At 36.1% G+C, this 14,942-nt stretch overlaps 1 protein-coding gene across 1 annotated transcript in view; it reads right to left on the reverse strand.

Moving 5' to 3' along the window:
- Positions 1 to 14,942, reverse strand: part of mapk1 (mitogen-activated protein kinase 1) — a 34,265-nt gene continuing 19,323 nt past the window's right edge. The window contains exons 3-10 of the mRNA XM_032577882.1: positions 13,290 to 13,472; positions 11,767 to 11,956; positions 10,407 to 10,523; positions 9,100 to 9,214; positions 7,547 to 7,678; positions 6,219 to 6,328; positions 6,008 to 6,134; positions 1 to 4,006 (exon numbers count right to left, since the gene is read on the reverse strand). Of these exons, the coding sequence (XP_032433773.1) occupies positions 6,018 to 6,134; positions 6,219 to 6,328; positions 7,547 to 7,678; positions 9,100 to 9,214; positions 10,407 to 10,523; positions 11,767 to 11,956; positions 13,290 to 13,472 (964 nt within the window). The 3' untranslated portion in view covers positions 1 to 4,006; positions 6,008 to 6,017. The remainder of the gene's footprint in view (positions 4,007 to 6,007; positions 6,135 to 6,218; positions 6,329 to 7,546; positions 7,679 to 9,099; positions 9,215 to 10,406; positions 10,524 to 11,766; positions 11,957 to 13,289; positions 13,473 to 14,942) is intronic.

Below are 14,942 nucleotides of genomic sequence, written 5' to 3' on the forward strand. Positions count from 1 at the left end.
TCAACTCCAAACGATTTAATGGCAGCTCAAACAAACCTTTAAAAATACAACCAATGGATCTTTTTTTCTTTTGTTTTCCTTTTTTAAAACTACACAGTTAAAGATTTATACTGATCAAAACATACAGAGTGAAGAAGTTCCACTGGAGACAACTCAAACAAGATTAGTGTCTGATAGAAACATTAATTTTACAATAAAAATATCTGCACAAAAACATCCCCCCAAAAAATTAAAAAGGAAAATAAAGGGTAACGCAAAAAAATATATCGAAATGTTTGCTTTTCGTCTTTTATTAGTCACAGATCACACAGCTGTTGCAACAAATCTCTTAAAATTTACAGAAATGATAAGGTCGCCCCCATCCCGTTCTCACCCCCCACCCACAGAGCTGACTGTGTTCATCTTTAAGAGCGTATACTGCGATTACAACGGATTCCCGACTAAACAAAAGCTGCACATCAAAATCTTGGATATCGAGACTATCAAAAAAGGCACAAACAGACAAGGTTGCACAAAGAACTCAGCTGAAGCTTTTTTTTTATTTATCATTTTTAATTTGTCCTCTTTTTATACAACTAATCCCACTAAAAGGTTTCCAGTGCCCTTTAAAAGTTCCCATCCCCACTCCCTGCTCCGCTTCTCAAAGAAAGAAAGAAAACTATCTACAGGCATGTCAAGTCCTGGCAGGCACCTCGGATTACAAGTCCCATCCCAACCACCGGAGAAGCAAGTGCATTTCATCATAACGGAGACGGACGAGTGTGTGCAGCGAGCGTGACGAGCGCTGGGATTAAATCTGCAAAGTGCAAAAAACAAAACAAAAAAAGCAACGTTTTGGTCATCGTTCCGTGTCGACAGATGGGTTAAATCTCTGCTGGAGTCGAAATGTAGACACATATTTAAACTGGGAGTGAAGAGGTGGTTCATAGCATCAACTTTAAGGTTAAAATTTTAGCTAAAATTATTTTAAAGATAAATGTGTTGCAGGTTAGGTTTTTGATCTGTGCTAAATTTTCTGTTTTATTAAACCCAATCAGGGATTTTTGCAACCATCTCAGACCATAACTATAAGTTTTAAACTGATAATGATGTAAAGAGATTGAGTTTTTCCTAAAATGGTATATTACGGAAGTCCATTTGTGCCACTATTAAATCAAAACATTGACTAAATGCGATGCAGCTAGCCAAGATTGTGATCTGTGCTGCATTTTTTGTTTCATTAAACCCAATCAACCATTTTTATTTAAGTTTAAAACTAATAATGATGTGGAGTTTTTCCTAATATGGTATTACGGAAGCCCATTTGTGCCACTGTAATAATTGAATTCAAAGTTTTGACTAATTTATGACATAACTAGTTAGATTTTTAATATGTGATGCTTTTTTTTCTTAAAACAGGAATTTTTATATAAGCTTTAAACTGAATGATTTAAAGAAATCGAGCTCTAATATGGTATATTACAGAAATCCATTTGTGCCATTATTAAATCCAAATTGTGGCCAATTATAATGCATATGGTAAGATTTTCTATCTGTGCTGCATTTTTTGTTTTATTAAACTCAATCAGGCATTTTTATATCAGTTTTAAACTTATAATGATGTAAAGAAATTATGTTTTTTATAATATGCTATTACGGAAGCCCATATGTGCCACTGTAATAGCAATTAAATCCAAATTTATCCAAATCACAGTTTTTGATCCGTGATGCATTTTTTGTTTTATTAAACCCATCAGCCATCTTTATCCAAGTTTTAAACAGATAATGACGTAAGAAAGTGGAGATTTTGCTAATATGGCATTACGGAAGCCCATTTGTGCCACTGTAATAACAATCATATCCAAATTTTGACTAATTATGCTGTTATGGTAGCATAAACAGGTTTCCATAATTTCCTTTAGTCCAGCGCCCCTTTGCGGTCGATCTGCAGCGGTTTAATTTCCAACATGGCTACTGTGATGTAGGCGCGTCCGGACGCGATGACATCACAACCGGGTGTGGTCAGAGGTGCGGCTGACCAGCTATGGCTTGAGTGCGTCTGAGCGGCACTTTTACGTCCTCTTGTAAAGAGGAGTCACCCACAAAAATAAAGTAAAAACAACCGATATACTTGACTGTAAGCTGTGTGAAGAATCCGGCGTTCGCTGAAAATGTAACTCCTCCCAACTTTAAACAAAATACAGCAGCTTGGCTTTTTTTGTTTTCTCTACTAAATTCAAATACAACTTGTGTTTATAATGAAGAGAAAAATCTCCCAAAAAGCTGCTGAGTTTAAGCTGGGAAGAAGCAAATTATCCATATTTTTCTTCCTCTACTAGGATTTTATCCAAATATTTTACATTTTGCTGCATAATCTAAGTTTTAAATCCATCTGTGCAGTTTGGAGGTACTTTAATGACTAAAATCTCAGCTGTTATTTAAATATTTCCATAGATGCCCTAAAAGTTCTAGATAAATTGAAGCGGTGCAATAGTAACCTGTTTTTCCCCCATCAAAATATAATATGTGAAATAAAAGTATTTAATTTAACAGTCTTCAATCTGGTCAAACACAAACGGTAAAGATATTCTTGACTTCCGCTGCAGTTATGCATGTTTTTCCTCATATGCAGTTACATATGAGGTCCAACTGTTTGTAGAACTAAAATGTGCGATTTAAACGTGACGTAGGAGCAATATGTCGTCATGCTGTGCTTTAAATATTTTCCCAACATTTTAAACACAGATTTATCGTTACTGAGCATGCAGAGACTAAAATCTGCTCGTCGGACGGAGGGCGGGTACGTGGAAATAAAAACAGGGGGCGGAAAGCACCGAGTGTTTGGAAACCATTTTTACCACGAAATGATGAGGAGGCGGCGGCGAACCGAGCCGGCTTGTGTGGCACTTTTAACGTCGCTGTCTTTGTATACGGAGCTTTTTATAACAGTCATGCAAAAGGGCACAGTTTTCTTCTAACAAGGCGAGAGAGAGATCCACAAACACCGAAGAGGACAACAAAAGAATAATAATCATAATAATAGGAAAACAGAGGAGGGGAAAGGTGGAGGATTCTATGTGTCCCACCTCCTGGAAAATATGAAAATATCATACAAACTTGTGTGAAATCAACTTTTCCTTTATTTCCTCGTGGCTAAGGCAGAAACTTCCAATAAACCATACATATCTACACGTTTTAATGCCAATAAGAAATAAAAAAAGGGACTTTTTTCCTTTAGAAACTCATTAAATTCACTTCACCCTAAACAATAAAACATCTTAAGACTCTTCAGGCTTCATATATATATTTATATTTAGTTATATGCGGTGCCTTCTGTGTGAGTATGTTTGAGATTAAAATACAAGGTTTGATAAAATATACATCCTCGTCAAGTGATGGCTTGTGGCCAGTTAAAGTCTGGCTCATTCTGTCATAATTGCATAAATCAGGCGAGTTAAGTCGAATTTTTCTAAATGAGAGAGAAAGAAAAGACAAAAATCACTGCATCCTATTGCAACAGTGCGATAAAAGGTAGGAAAACTCGTTTTGTTTTAATGATGGATGATTTTTTTTGTGCAAAGCAGCTGCACCAAAACAAAAAGTATCATTAAAAAAAGGTTTTAACTCAAATGCCATTTGAGACACACACATAAACACAAAAAAGTTGTTTATCTTGGCTTCAAAAAACAAAATTCACCCCCAAACTATGAGCTGTGATGTGACTCCCACCCCTCCGGTCCCCTTACCTCGCCTCTCCGCCGAGAGAGAGAGAAAGAAAGGAGAGACGGAGAATGACTGATTGATTCCTGACGCCGTTCCTGAGCAAAGTGGACTTGACGAAAGAAAAAGAAAACTGAAAAGAGAAACCGGAGGAATCCAGGTGGTGTGAACGGGAGAGGAGAGTTAAAAAAAAAAAAAAAAAACAGAGCAAAATAAAACCCCAAAACAAAACAAAACAAAAAATCACAGCAACAGAGTGGAGGCGGGGAGGAGCAGTGGCGACGCAGAAGCCTGTCTGCAGAATCTCCTGGAGGACGAAACAAAAACATTTTGTTTTTTTGATGCTTCGCGGTGAAATGAGGCTGAAAACACAAAAAAATATCACAAGAAGCAGAGAGATGGAGATCTGGAAGAAAGTCTTGATTAGCGCTGAAACGATTAATCAAATTAATCATGATTAATCGATTATTGAAATAATCAATTAATTTTGTAATCGATTAACTGGAGTGTGCAGACTCAAAAAGTACATTTCCTGAAAGAACAAGAGACTCTGAAACAATTTTGTACCAAAACTTACATGTTCATTTTGCATTTAGATAAAAAAATAACTTCTTTGTAAACATGTTTTATCCAAAACATCAAGTTTTAGCTTCACCTTTTAATCATCTTTTGCTGTCCAATTATTGATTAGTTAACTGAAACAAATACTCAGCAGATCAGACCTACACTGCACTGACATTAAGTGAAGCAGAAATATATTGAGTATTTATTTTGTATTGTTTTTAGTTGCAGATGCATCCTTTGTAATAAATAATCAGATGCTCTCTAAAAGAATGGTGTTTAAAAAAATAATTTAATCCAATATTCTAATGCATTTTTTATTTTATATAAAATGTAACTAGAATTTCGTGCTTTTTAATCCTCATTGATCTCGAAGGCTTTATGTTGGGTAAATTGTATTATTAGTATTATCAAATATTCGTTGTATCATGTAGCCTTGTAGTTACATTTAGATAATGTTTCTGTGTGTTAAATAACTTTGATTCCTTCCTGTGACTTCCTTGAGATGCCATCAGCAAAGCCTGGGAGATAGCGGATACAACTCTTCTAGCAGAGTTTATTGCCCAGCAATAAACTCTGCTCTCCTGTGTGATATACAACTTGTTTTACTCAACGCCGGCCGTGTCTGGTACTCGACTGGAGTAAGAAGGATTTAGATTGTAGATAACATGTGTCTAAATAGTAAAAGTCATTAGCGCTGCAACTATGTGATAAATTGTTTTTGCCCCTCCCTTTTAGAAGTTGCAAGCGCCCAATGTACGAGGGTTTTCTGAGAGTAATAAAAAGAGAGGAGCGGCCAGATGTGTTTCAGAGCGGTAGGAGATTTGTAACTGAAAGCACATCTCTGTCCGTTCTCCTCGCGAGTACAAAGAATCTAACTCTCTTGTCTTTCCTGTGTTTGTTTAAATTGTCTCTAATAGGTATTTAGACCTGACACTTTACAAATAAAATAAAATGGTCTTAAAAGGTTAAATAAAAAATAAGCAGAATTTTTATTTGAATCGATTAATAAAAAGGTTCTTTATAAGAATTTTTATTTAGAGACAGAATGTGAATCAGGTGACTCTAAAATGCATAATGTCTATGATTCCTGCACAGTGTTGGCCTGATTGCTGCTCTCAGTGTGTTGCTATTTTAGCAAACTGGCCTTTATTCTGAGTCTGTTTACTCCAGTTAACGATTAATCGATTACTAAATTACTTGACGATCCTCTCAATAACCGATTAATCGTTTCAGCCCTATTTTCAAATTGAACCGAATCTTACTTCAGAAAGTTTTCATGCTCCACAAATCTGAAACAAACTTCCAGAAAACTTAGAAACTGCTGAAACACTGAGTTCCTTTGAATCAAGGCTAACAACCCAAATACTCAATCAATACCTTTGATTAGTAGTAAATGATCCACATATCTGATATGTGAATATCTGTCAATATATAAATTTTTTTAACAGAATTTGAACAGGTGAAGCTCAACTTGTGTTCTGATTAGAACATATTTACAGACACAGAAGGGTTTTATTATTATTATTTTTTTAATATAAGGGTTTTATTTTATTTTCTTAAATAAAAGGGTTTTATTTTATTTTTTATCTTAAATGCATAATGTATTCAGCTTTTGCACAGTTTTGATTAACTACAGCTCTGAGTGTGTTGCTATTTTAGCCAACTGGCCTTTATTTTGAGTCTCAAACTGAACAAGCCTTCCTCCAGAGCTCCTTTCGGAGGCAACAAACCGGGTCTACGGTACCTGAGAGCCGTTAGGACCTGAAGCCGGGCTGGAACCGAGCCGTTTCTTCGAAGATGAGCTCCTTCAGCGTCTCTTTGGGCAGGTCGTCCAGCTCCATGTCGAACTTGAACGGAGCCTCGGCGGTGGGCTTCGCGGGACAACAGAGGGGACGGCGTTAAAACCCGCGGGCGGTAACCATAGAAACGAAAGCGGCAGGGCGAGGGCGCCTCACCTCGTCCGTCGGGTCGTAATATTGCTCCAGGTAAGGGTGGGCCAGGGCCTCCTCCACCTCGATCCTCTTGTGAGGGTTAAACGTCAGCATTCTGTCCAGAAGGTCCAGAGCTGCAGCACAAAGTCAGCATTTAACACCACGAGTTGATGCAGGGGAACACTAGAGGGCGCCATCACATCCTCAAACTAAACTGTTTATGTCGCTCAGCAGATAAACACAGATTTTGTTTGCAGGAAGCTGATGAGAAAACTGGATTTTCCTGCTGATTAGTTACTTTCTGCATCTGGCAGGAAGAGCTTCAGAGAAAAAAACTGAAAAACATCACAGAAAAATAATCTGAAGCACTGAACTGGTGAGGATGCAACTTTTATAGAGTTTTTGTTAAAAAAATCCGTTTAAATTTGTTATTTTAACATCAAAGTCAGAAGTTTTCCATAAAGATATCTGAGATTTCCTTTCAGCTCATACAGAAAAAAAGCTGAATTAACTTAAAATGTTTATTTTTTGAAACAGACATTAATGTAGTGAATTACAAATGTATTTAATAACTCTGCACCAGTACATACAAACAGCTTCACAAGCTTGGTCAAACATGTAAAACAACTTTAATCTGTTCAGTCGGTGCATTTAGAAATATAAAAACTAATAATTTAAAATAATAAAGAAACTGACAAAAACAACAAAGTGACTATCAATAAACTGCAACAAATAGGCCTGTCGAAATAAGCAATAAATCAATTAATTGCATTATAAATTAAAAAACTACATTTTTATTGCCACAATTTCTTTATTTTTTTCTCTTTCTACCAAAAAGTGGATGATAAAAGTCTTCAGTCTGCTGGTTTGGTCTCAACTAAACCTTATTTTGAAGGACAGTTTTGTTCAGACTTCATAATTAATTTTATTTGTTGTTTCTGTTTTGTTTATAAATGTCTTCCAGTGCTAAATGTTCATTAGAATTTAAAGTTTACTAATCTTTGAAAATGTGTTCTTGCATTATTATGTCAATACCATCATATTACTGGAAAACGGTCTCAAAAGAACCGTTTTCAGAACCTTTATTGTGGTAAGTTCTGGGACAATTTATTGTGACCAGATGAGCAGCAAATCTTTCAAATGTTTCAGAAATAAATAAGAAAGCATAGAATTAGACTGAATAGATCTGCCCCTATGTCACCAAAACCAGACAGATTTTTTTTCAATATCTGGACGGATAAAGATATTGATGTGGGATTGGTGCAGCTCTAGTTTTCCAGTGCCTGGTTTATTTGTCAACATTTCTGATTAATTTGTTAAAATCTTGTGGACAAAGCGGCGCGCCCTCTGACCTTTACTGTCGGCGTTGGGGAACAGGCGGTTCCACGGCACTTTGCAGCGCACCGGCAGCGACAGCAGGTAGTTCCTGGCCTTGAGGTTGATGATGCAGTTGAGGTCTTCCTGGCTGGGGGAGCCCAGGATCCCTGAACACAAACGTTTGTTTTAAAGATGGACGCTACATCAAAGATGTCCGACTCAAACTTTTCAGCTTTCTAAGAGGAGAAAAGACAGATGGCTGAAGCCGTATTTGGTCTAACACAGAGAGACTCGGAGTCTGACTGGATAAGGGCAGCATTGTCCGACCAGCTGCTCCTGGTGACAGAGTGTGAAACCCTGAATATTGGAGCTTTTTAGAAGAATTAAAGATTAAACTATTGGATTAATTCAGCTGAAACATTCTTCATTTGCAACAAAAAGAGAACACCATCACTTCTTTTCCAGTTAGAAACAAATGATCAGGTGATGGACCTGAACCTTCAGAGCCACATAAAGACAGTTACAAAATCAGCCTTCTGTCACCTGAGGAACATTTCCTGGATTAAAGATCTAGAGAAACTCATCCATGTGTTAATCTTTAAAATACTGTTAGTTTATAAATCACAGAACGGCTTAGCACTAAAATACATTACATAAATTACAGGTAACTTTTCAGCAAAATATAGGAGCTTGTTTTAAGTCAATAATTCTTTAATATTGATACAAAAAGTCCTTGTTCCATTTGCAGATTATTTCACCTGTAACAAGACATTTTCAAAGTAATTTTTCATAAATACTAAGGAATTATTGACTTAAAGAAGCTCATATTTCTTGCTCAAAAGTTGATTGTACGTTAGTACACTTGAAATGAGACAAAACTAAGATATTTGTACAAGAACTAGACAGAAAAATACTTGGTAAGATTTTGTATTTTTGCAGTGAAGCTCAACTATGCCATGAGTTCTGGATAGAAAATATTTACTAAGATGATTTTTTCATCTAAAATATAAAATTTATATATTTTTTGTATATATTTTTCTTAATTACTACTCTGAGTGTGTTGTTACTTTAGCAAATTACATGTTTTAGAGTCTGTACTCTTAGAGATTATTCGATTACTAGATTAGTTGGCAAATATTTCAGTAATCGATTAATCGCGATTAATCGATTCAGACAGACTGTCTTCTAAAATGTACATATTGAGCAACATTTCATTGCCAGGCTCCAATAATGATAAAGTAAATACAAATAAAAGTGTTCATGTAAATATGTATAATAAAAAGATAGCAAAAGATAATAAAAAGACAGTCCTAACACATTATAACAGCCATCGACAGCCAATTTTATATTTTCCAGCATGTAAAACATAAAACCAGTTTCATTTTAACAGCCTGAATATAAAATTTTAAGCCTAAAGCAAAATTTCTTCACAGGTTTGTGGAGCCGACTGAACCTCTGGAGGTAAAGATGCACAATCAAGCCAACAACCAGTCTTTGTTTAGGTTTGAAAACTGTTAAACCATCACAAAAGAGAACGAAATAATTCAGTGATCCAGTTTTTGAGGCTGGATGTAGGAAGCATATTTACCCAGGATGTGGTTGAGCTGATCCAGGTAGTGCTTCCCAGGGAAGATTGGCCTGTTTGACAGCATCTCAGCCAGGATGCAGCCCACCGACCAGATGTCTATGGACTTGGTGTAGCCCTGAAAACGACACCGTCAAGATCAAAATATTTACAATCCGTTTATAAAAACATATGGAACAACACTCCGCTTTGTAACCATCAATGCAGTGATTAAAAAAAAAATACATTTACGCTACATTAATGCACAGATTCCTATCAGCAAAGTGACAAAAAATTAAAAATTCAAAAGTCAAAAACAGCGACAATATTTTTTTACATTTTTAATATAAGTTTTACATTTTCTTCCAGAACCAAAGTTTTTAGTTAAAGAAAACTAAATAATTTATAATTGTAGTTAATAATGTCTTATCGTATTCTACATTCAACAGCAAAGGTATATAAACTAAAACAAAATGTCTCTCACACCTCATATACCTGACTGCTCAGAGAACAAAACATTAAAAAAATCCGACAATTTCAATAACTTTGCTTAAAGTATGAAATAAAAGCCAATCTTTATCTCAGTTAAACAAATCAATAAGTTAGCTATAATAGATATTAATTACATTTAAACAATCCAAACAAATTGTAGGAAAATGACTCTCCTGCTTAAATTAAATGCTTAGCAAGTAAAACAAAAATCTCAAAATGTTCTAGTCAAGTTTTCCGTGAAATATTCACCAAAAGTTTGAATATTTTGGTGATTCTAACTGAGCTAAAACAAGAAAAGTTTAGTCTGGTTTAACTTCATACAGCAACAAAAGTGTCTTTTTGTCAGGAGTATAAAAATATCTGGTTTCTACTATAAACAATGTTTTCCAAATTTAGGGTTTTAGTCAAACATTTGATTACACTTCAACACAAAACTGTGTAGTTTGAACATCAAGCACTTTCAAGGACTTTCCAAACCTAAAACTCAAGCAGTCGTATGAACTCTGTTATTAAAACATATGGAATAAAATTCAGCTTCTTCACCATTTTTTAAAATGGTTTTAAAATTAAAAAGGTGAATTTATCTGTGAATCCTCACTCTGTTGCTCAAAAATAACTGCGCATTTGGTTTTGTTGAAACTAAAGTTTACTTCTCCATTTCTCTACAGCAGCGTTACAAAACAAACAGTGAACACATCAGGGTGACGAAACAGCAGCCACATTATCATCATTATTATGAAAAATAAGCAGCTCAGACTCATCCTGCATGCTTCCTAACCGTGCAGGGAGAGTGAGCTGCGCGGTATTTTGAGTGTAGAAGAAGAAATCCGGCGGCTCACCTTGGAGTTGAGCATGATCTCTGGAGCTCTGTACCAACGCGTGGCGACATACTCTGTTAGGAAGCCGGTGTGGTCGTGGTCAGGATCCGCCACGCGAGCCAGACCGAAGTCACAGATCTGACAGGAAGACAACAGGACGAACGAAAACCAGCAGAAACAGAACCTTCGTTTAAATAAAACAAAATTATATTTGGATGTGTTCAAGTTTGACATCTTGTTTTAGTTCACTGGATTTTATTATTTCATCTACAAATGTTTTTCTAGTTCAACTTTATTCCATCTTATATCTAGATGGAGTCAGAAGTTTATATACAGGTGTGTCTCAAAACATTAGAATACTGCATAAAAGTGCAACATTTCTTGCCAGGCATCCCAGAAAGTGAAATTTTATGAAGAGATTCATTAAGCCTAGTGTACAATATTTAACACTTTATTTGAAGGGGTGTGCATAAGACTGACAACGCCGTCATAAACATGAAGGAGTCTTCATATTAGTGTCTGTTGTCATGAAGTGTCATTTAGTAAATAGAGATTTTTTCTGCAAAGTTGCATTAAAAGTAATTTAAAAGAGTCAACTTTACATTTGCATTTAAAGCTGTAAGTACTGCAATAAATATCACTGATATTTATCTTAGATCCACACAGAGTTGGGTAGAGTACTTAAGTAGCTGTAATGTACTTATATTGATTACAAGTTAGATGGGAATGAGGTGAGAATTAGTTCTAGGCTTGTGGCTTGTTTATTGTCATCATAGCAACTCCATAGAAACTGCCTACCAAGATGGCTGCCAGTTACAAAGTTCACAGAGGTGTAACGTCACATGAGAGCTATATATTGGAGCTTTTATTTATCAAATTTGAACCAGGAGAAACTAAAAGCGACACTTGACGGGTTCTGGTAAAAGTATTTTTTTAATCTTAAATGCTAATTTTATTTTATTTTTTATATAGTTTTGACTTAATTACTGGGGTTAGTGTGTTCTTTCAGCAATTAGCCATTATATTCGAGTCTGTGTACTGTAGTTAAGAATTAATCAATAACTAAATTAGTTGACTATTATTTCAATTATTGATTAATCGCTTCAGGCCTAGCTTAAATACATTGGATTCAAATGTGTGGATCATTAAGGAGTTTCTGAAACATGCATGACAAAGTTTTTGATGTAATCCAGGTGTGTATTGACACAGCGACACGTAAAACACACACAGTTCAGCGAGGGTTTATGGAAACGGGTTTAGGAAGCCAGGAGGAGCTCGTAAGCGGCTTACTGACCAATTACCGGCAAGTTACATCAGAGAGAAAGAAGAAGTCAGGACGTCTTTTCCGGTTTGTCTGGCGCTTAAAACGTCAGAGACCAACCTTGAGATCGCAGGTGGTGTTAAGGAGGAGGTTGGAGGGCTTCAGGTCGCGGTGCAGCACGTTGGCAGAGTGGATGTACTTGAGCCCTCGGAGGATCTGGTAGAGGAAGTAGCAGATGTGGTCGTTGCTCAGGTGTTGGGTCTTCAGGAGCTTGTAGAGGTCTGTCTCCATGAGATCCTGGACGATGTATCTGCACCGGTCCAGGTTAAAGACTTTAAACATGTTTGGGTTTGTGGAAACTAAATGCTTTTCTACAGGGAAAAAACAAAGAGCAAATTTCCACCAAAAAACCCTGAAATTTTGAGGATAATCAAGGAAGAAATTTTCAGGAACAAGAAAACTTCTGAGTTCCCAAAGACGAAAATGTGCAAGACAAAAAAAAAACTCAGACATTTTTAATATCAAACTCAGAAAATTTCAGCATGTTAAAAATGTATGACTTTTCAAATTTCAAAGTTTTCTCCTAGATTAATCTCAAAATAAAATTTTTTCTAAGTAAATGTTCAACTTTTCAAACTCAAAGTTTTTGTTTACAAAATTTCTCAGATTGATCTCAAAATGTCTGCAATTTTTCTAGCAATTTTGTTTTACTTTTTAACTGAAATTTCCACATTTTCTAGAAGATTTCTGAGTATATCAAAATTTCTGAGCTATTTGGCTTTAATTTACTCCTTTTTTGTGTCTTCAACAACCTTGTCGATATGAAGATCATGTCTACGAACGGTCCCTGTCAGTCGAATTTATCAAGCTAATTTCCTTCTAACGTTAGCATAGCAGGCCCAAAATGGAAAAGTTTGACCAGAAAAAGGCCGAAGGAAACGTCCTGCTGTGGAGGAGTTAGTTTTTATACTAAATGGATGTAATTATTATGAAATGGAGACTGAGAAAAAAACCTTCTAAAAGTGGATGTTTTTGTAGAATTATCTGTGGGTTTGTAAAGGAGTTCTCCGTCCAGACGGTCTTTGGACTAGCCAGACATGAACCTGATCGAGAATCACTGAAGGAAGCTGAAAATCTGAATAAAACCTGAAACATCTGTTATAGATCTGAGTGGAATATCGGCTAAATCCCTGATGCAGCGTGGAAAAATTACATCTGTAAACAAAAGTTCCTGTACCAAATATTAGGCTCTGCTTTTCTATTGCATTAAATACTTATTTCATGTAAGTATTAAAACAAATATACATTATACAATGTGGTTTTCTGGGTCTGTTTTCTGATTTGATGAAAGCTACAGACCATTCTTTTTAAGTTCTGATTCCTCATTGATGCAGGATCACACAATGTCTGCAAAGTGGACTGTTTTTTACTGCGGCTGTTGGGAAACAGTGAAGAGCATCTGAGGCAAATACATGGCGACAGGTGGCCATTATGTAATAAAAACACAAATGAACATCCCTGCTCAAACAAAAAGCCGGCCGAGGCTCGCCACTCTCCACGTTTCCTTAGAAAAACAGAAACGTAATAAACATCTTCAAAACGTGAGATTAGCATCGTAAAGTTCACAGCGGGCGCCAGGATACACGTCCTTCATCTGCTCGATGGACGGCGCCCGGATGATGTCGTTGATGCCGATGATGTTCTCGTGCTTGAAGCGCAGCAGGATTTTGATTTCTCTCAGGGTGCGCTGGCAGTAGGTCTGGTGCTCAAACGGGCTGATCTTTTTGATGGCCACGCGGAGCTTGTTGTCCCGGTCATAAGCAGAGCTGGATAAAAAAAAAAGAAAAAAGGAGAAAAGCCAAAGGTTAGATTAAAAGAAAAAACATTTCATCCATCAAGTCATGTCAGATTCAGCATCTTTACTCCTCCCACAATGACCCATTAAACTCATCTATATTATCAGCCTGGCAGGCCACCAGGCTTTATTTGCTCCACCAGGCTGAACGTCAATTTTAAGTCAGGGGTGTTTTAACTTTTTGCAGAGGGGGCCAAAAATTTCTAAGCTGAAAGTATTAACAATAAATAAAACACATGTTTTACATTTGCCTAAATATTTACAGTCATTTACCTTTTTGCGTTTATTATTTTCAGCTTTTTAAAAGTCTATAAAATGTTTTTAGTTTATTCCAAGCAACAAAAGTAAACATTTTCTTCTACAACAACCTTCGCTGTAATTGGCCACATGTAATGGTTGGGTGTGCCAAAGTTTGTTTTTGAGTAAAAACTTCCTGGATTACAAAAATAAAAAAAAATTAAATAAATGCTAAGGGTCAAAGGTCTTTGTGCTGAACTTAACATTTTCAAAATATAAACTTTCCACGGAAAATCTCATCCAGATGGCAATATTTGTGCCATTCTTGAAATGCAGTGAGGGGCCAAACAAAATGAATCCCAGGGCCGCAAATGGCCCCCGGGCTGCAGGTTGAACATCCCTGTTTTAAGTCTTTTTTTTTTTAAAAATGCACCAGTAGCAGTTATAGCTGGTATATTTAATAAGATTTAAAAAACAAAACTTTAAAGGACTGTTTTTAAAAAATATATTTATTACTTTTTTCTTTAAATAGTAATTTCTGTATGTTTGTACTTTTGTAATGTAAGCAAAAATGTAGATTTTACTGTTTTCATGATGACCTACATAGAGAATATCTCCTATATCAATAATGACGTCTAAATTGGGGAATGAAATATGTTGGACTGATTAGTGACAGGAGAAATGTGAGTTTTGTGCAGAGGCAGCAGTGAGTCGCTGAGCTGCGAGACCAACGCCGCTTCCTTCCTGTGGTTTGCTGCTGGAAAGCTTTTAAACGAAAAACCAAATAGAACAGGAAATGTCAGGCTTCAATGTGCAGTTTACAAAAGCTAGTTAAGAGCTGATAACTAGTTCTTAACTATATTGACCTAAAAAAACCCCAGCAAGTACAGCAATTCATTTTTTACATTTTTTTAAAGCATAATTTCATCCCCTCTACCTAACATTTAAAAGCTTAAAATGATTTTAAATGTTACAGCTAGAGGAGTTTGAATTATATAAAAAAAGAAAGGAAAGGTGTGTGTGTGTGTGTGTTCTTTACAGGCCATGTTGAGTTCAGGCATTATCCTCTGGGAGATCTTTCATTTTCTGCTTACTCTGCATGCTTTTTGCCTTCTGTTGCAAAACTCTGCAGCAGCAACAGGATTTTTCTTCCCCAAAACGGGTACAGCTTGCATTTTTAAATGACTTCAAGTCAAGCTTATCG

This window comes from Xiphophorus hellerii, chromosome 12, assembly GCF_003331165.1.
Source record: "Xiphophorus hellerii strain 12219 chromosome 12, Xiphophorus_hellerii-4.1, whole genome shotgun sequence".
In the NCBI taxonomy this organism is placed as follows: Eukaryota; Metazoa; Chordata; class Actinopteri; order Cyprinodontiformes; family Poeciliidae; genus Xiphophorus; species Xiphophorus hellerii.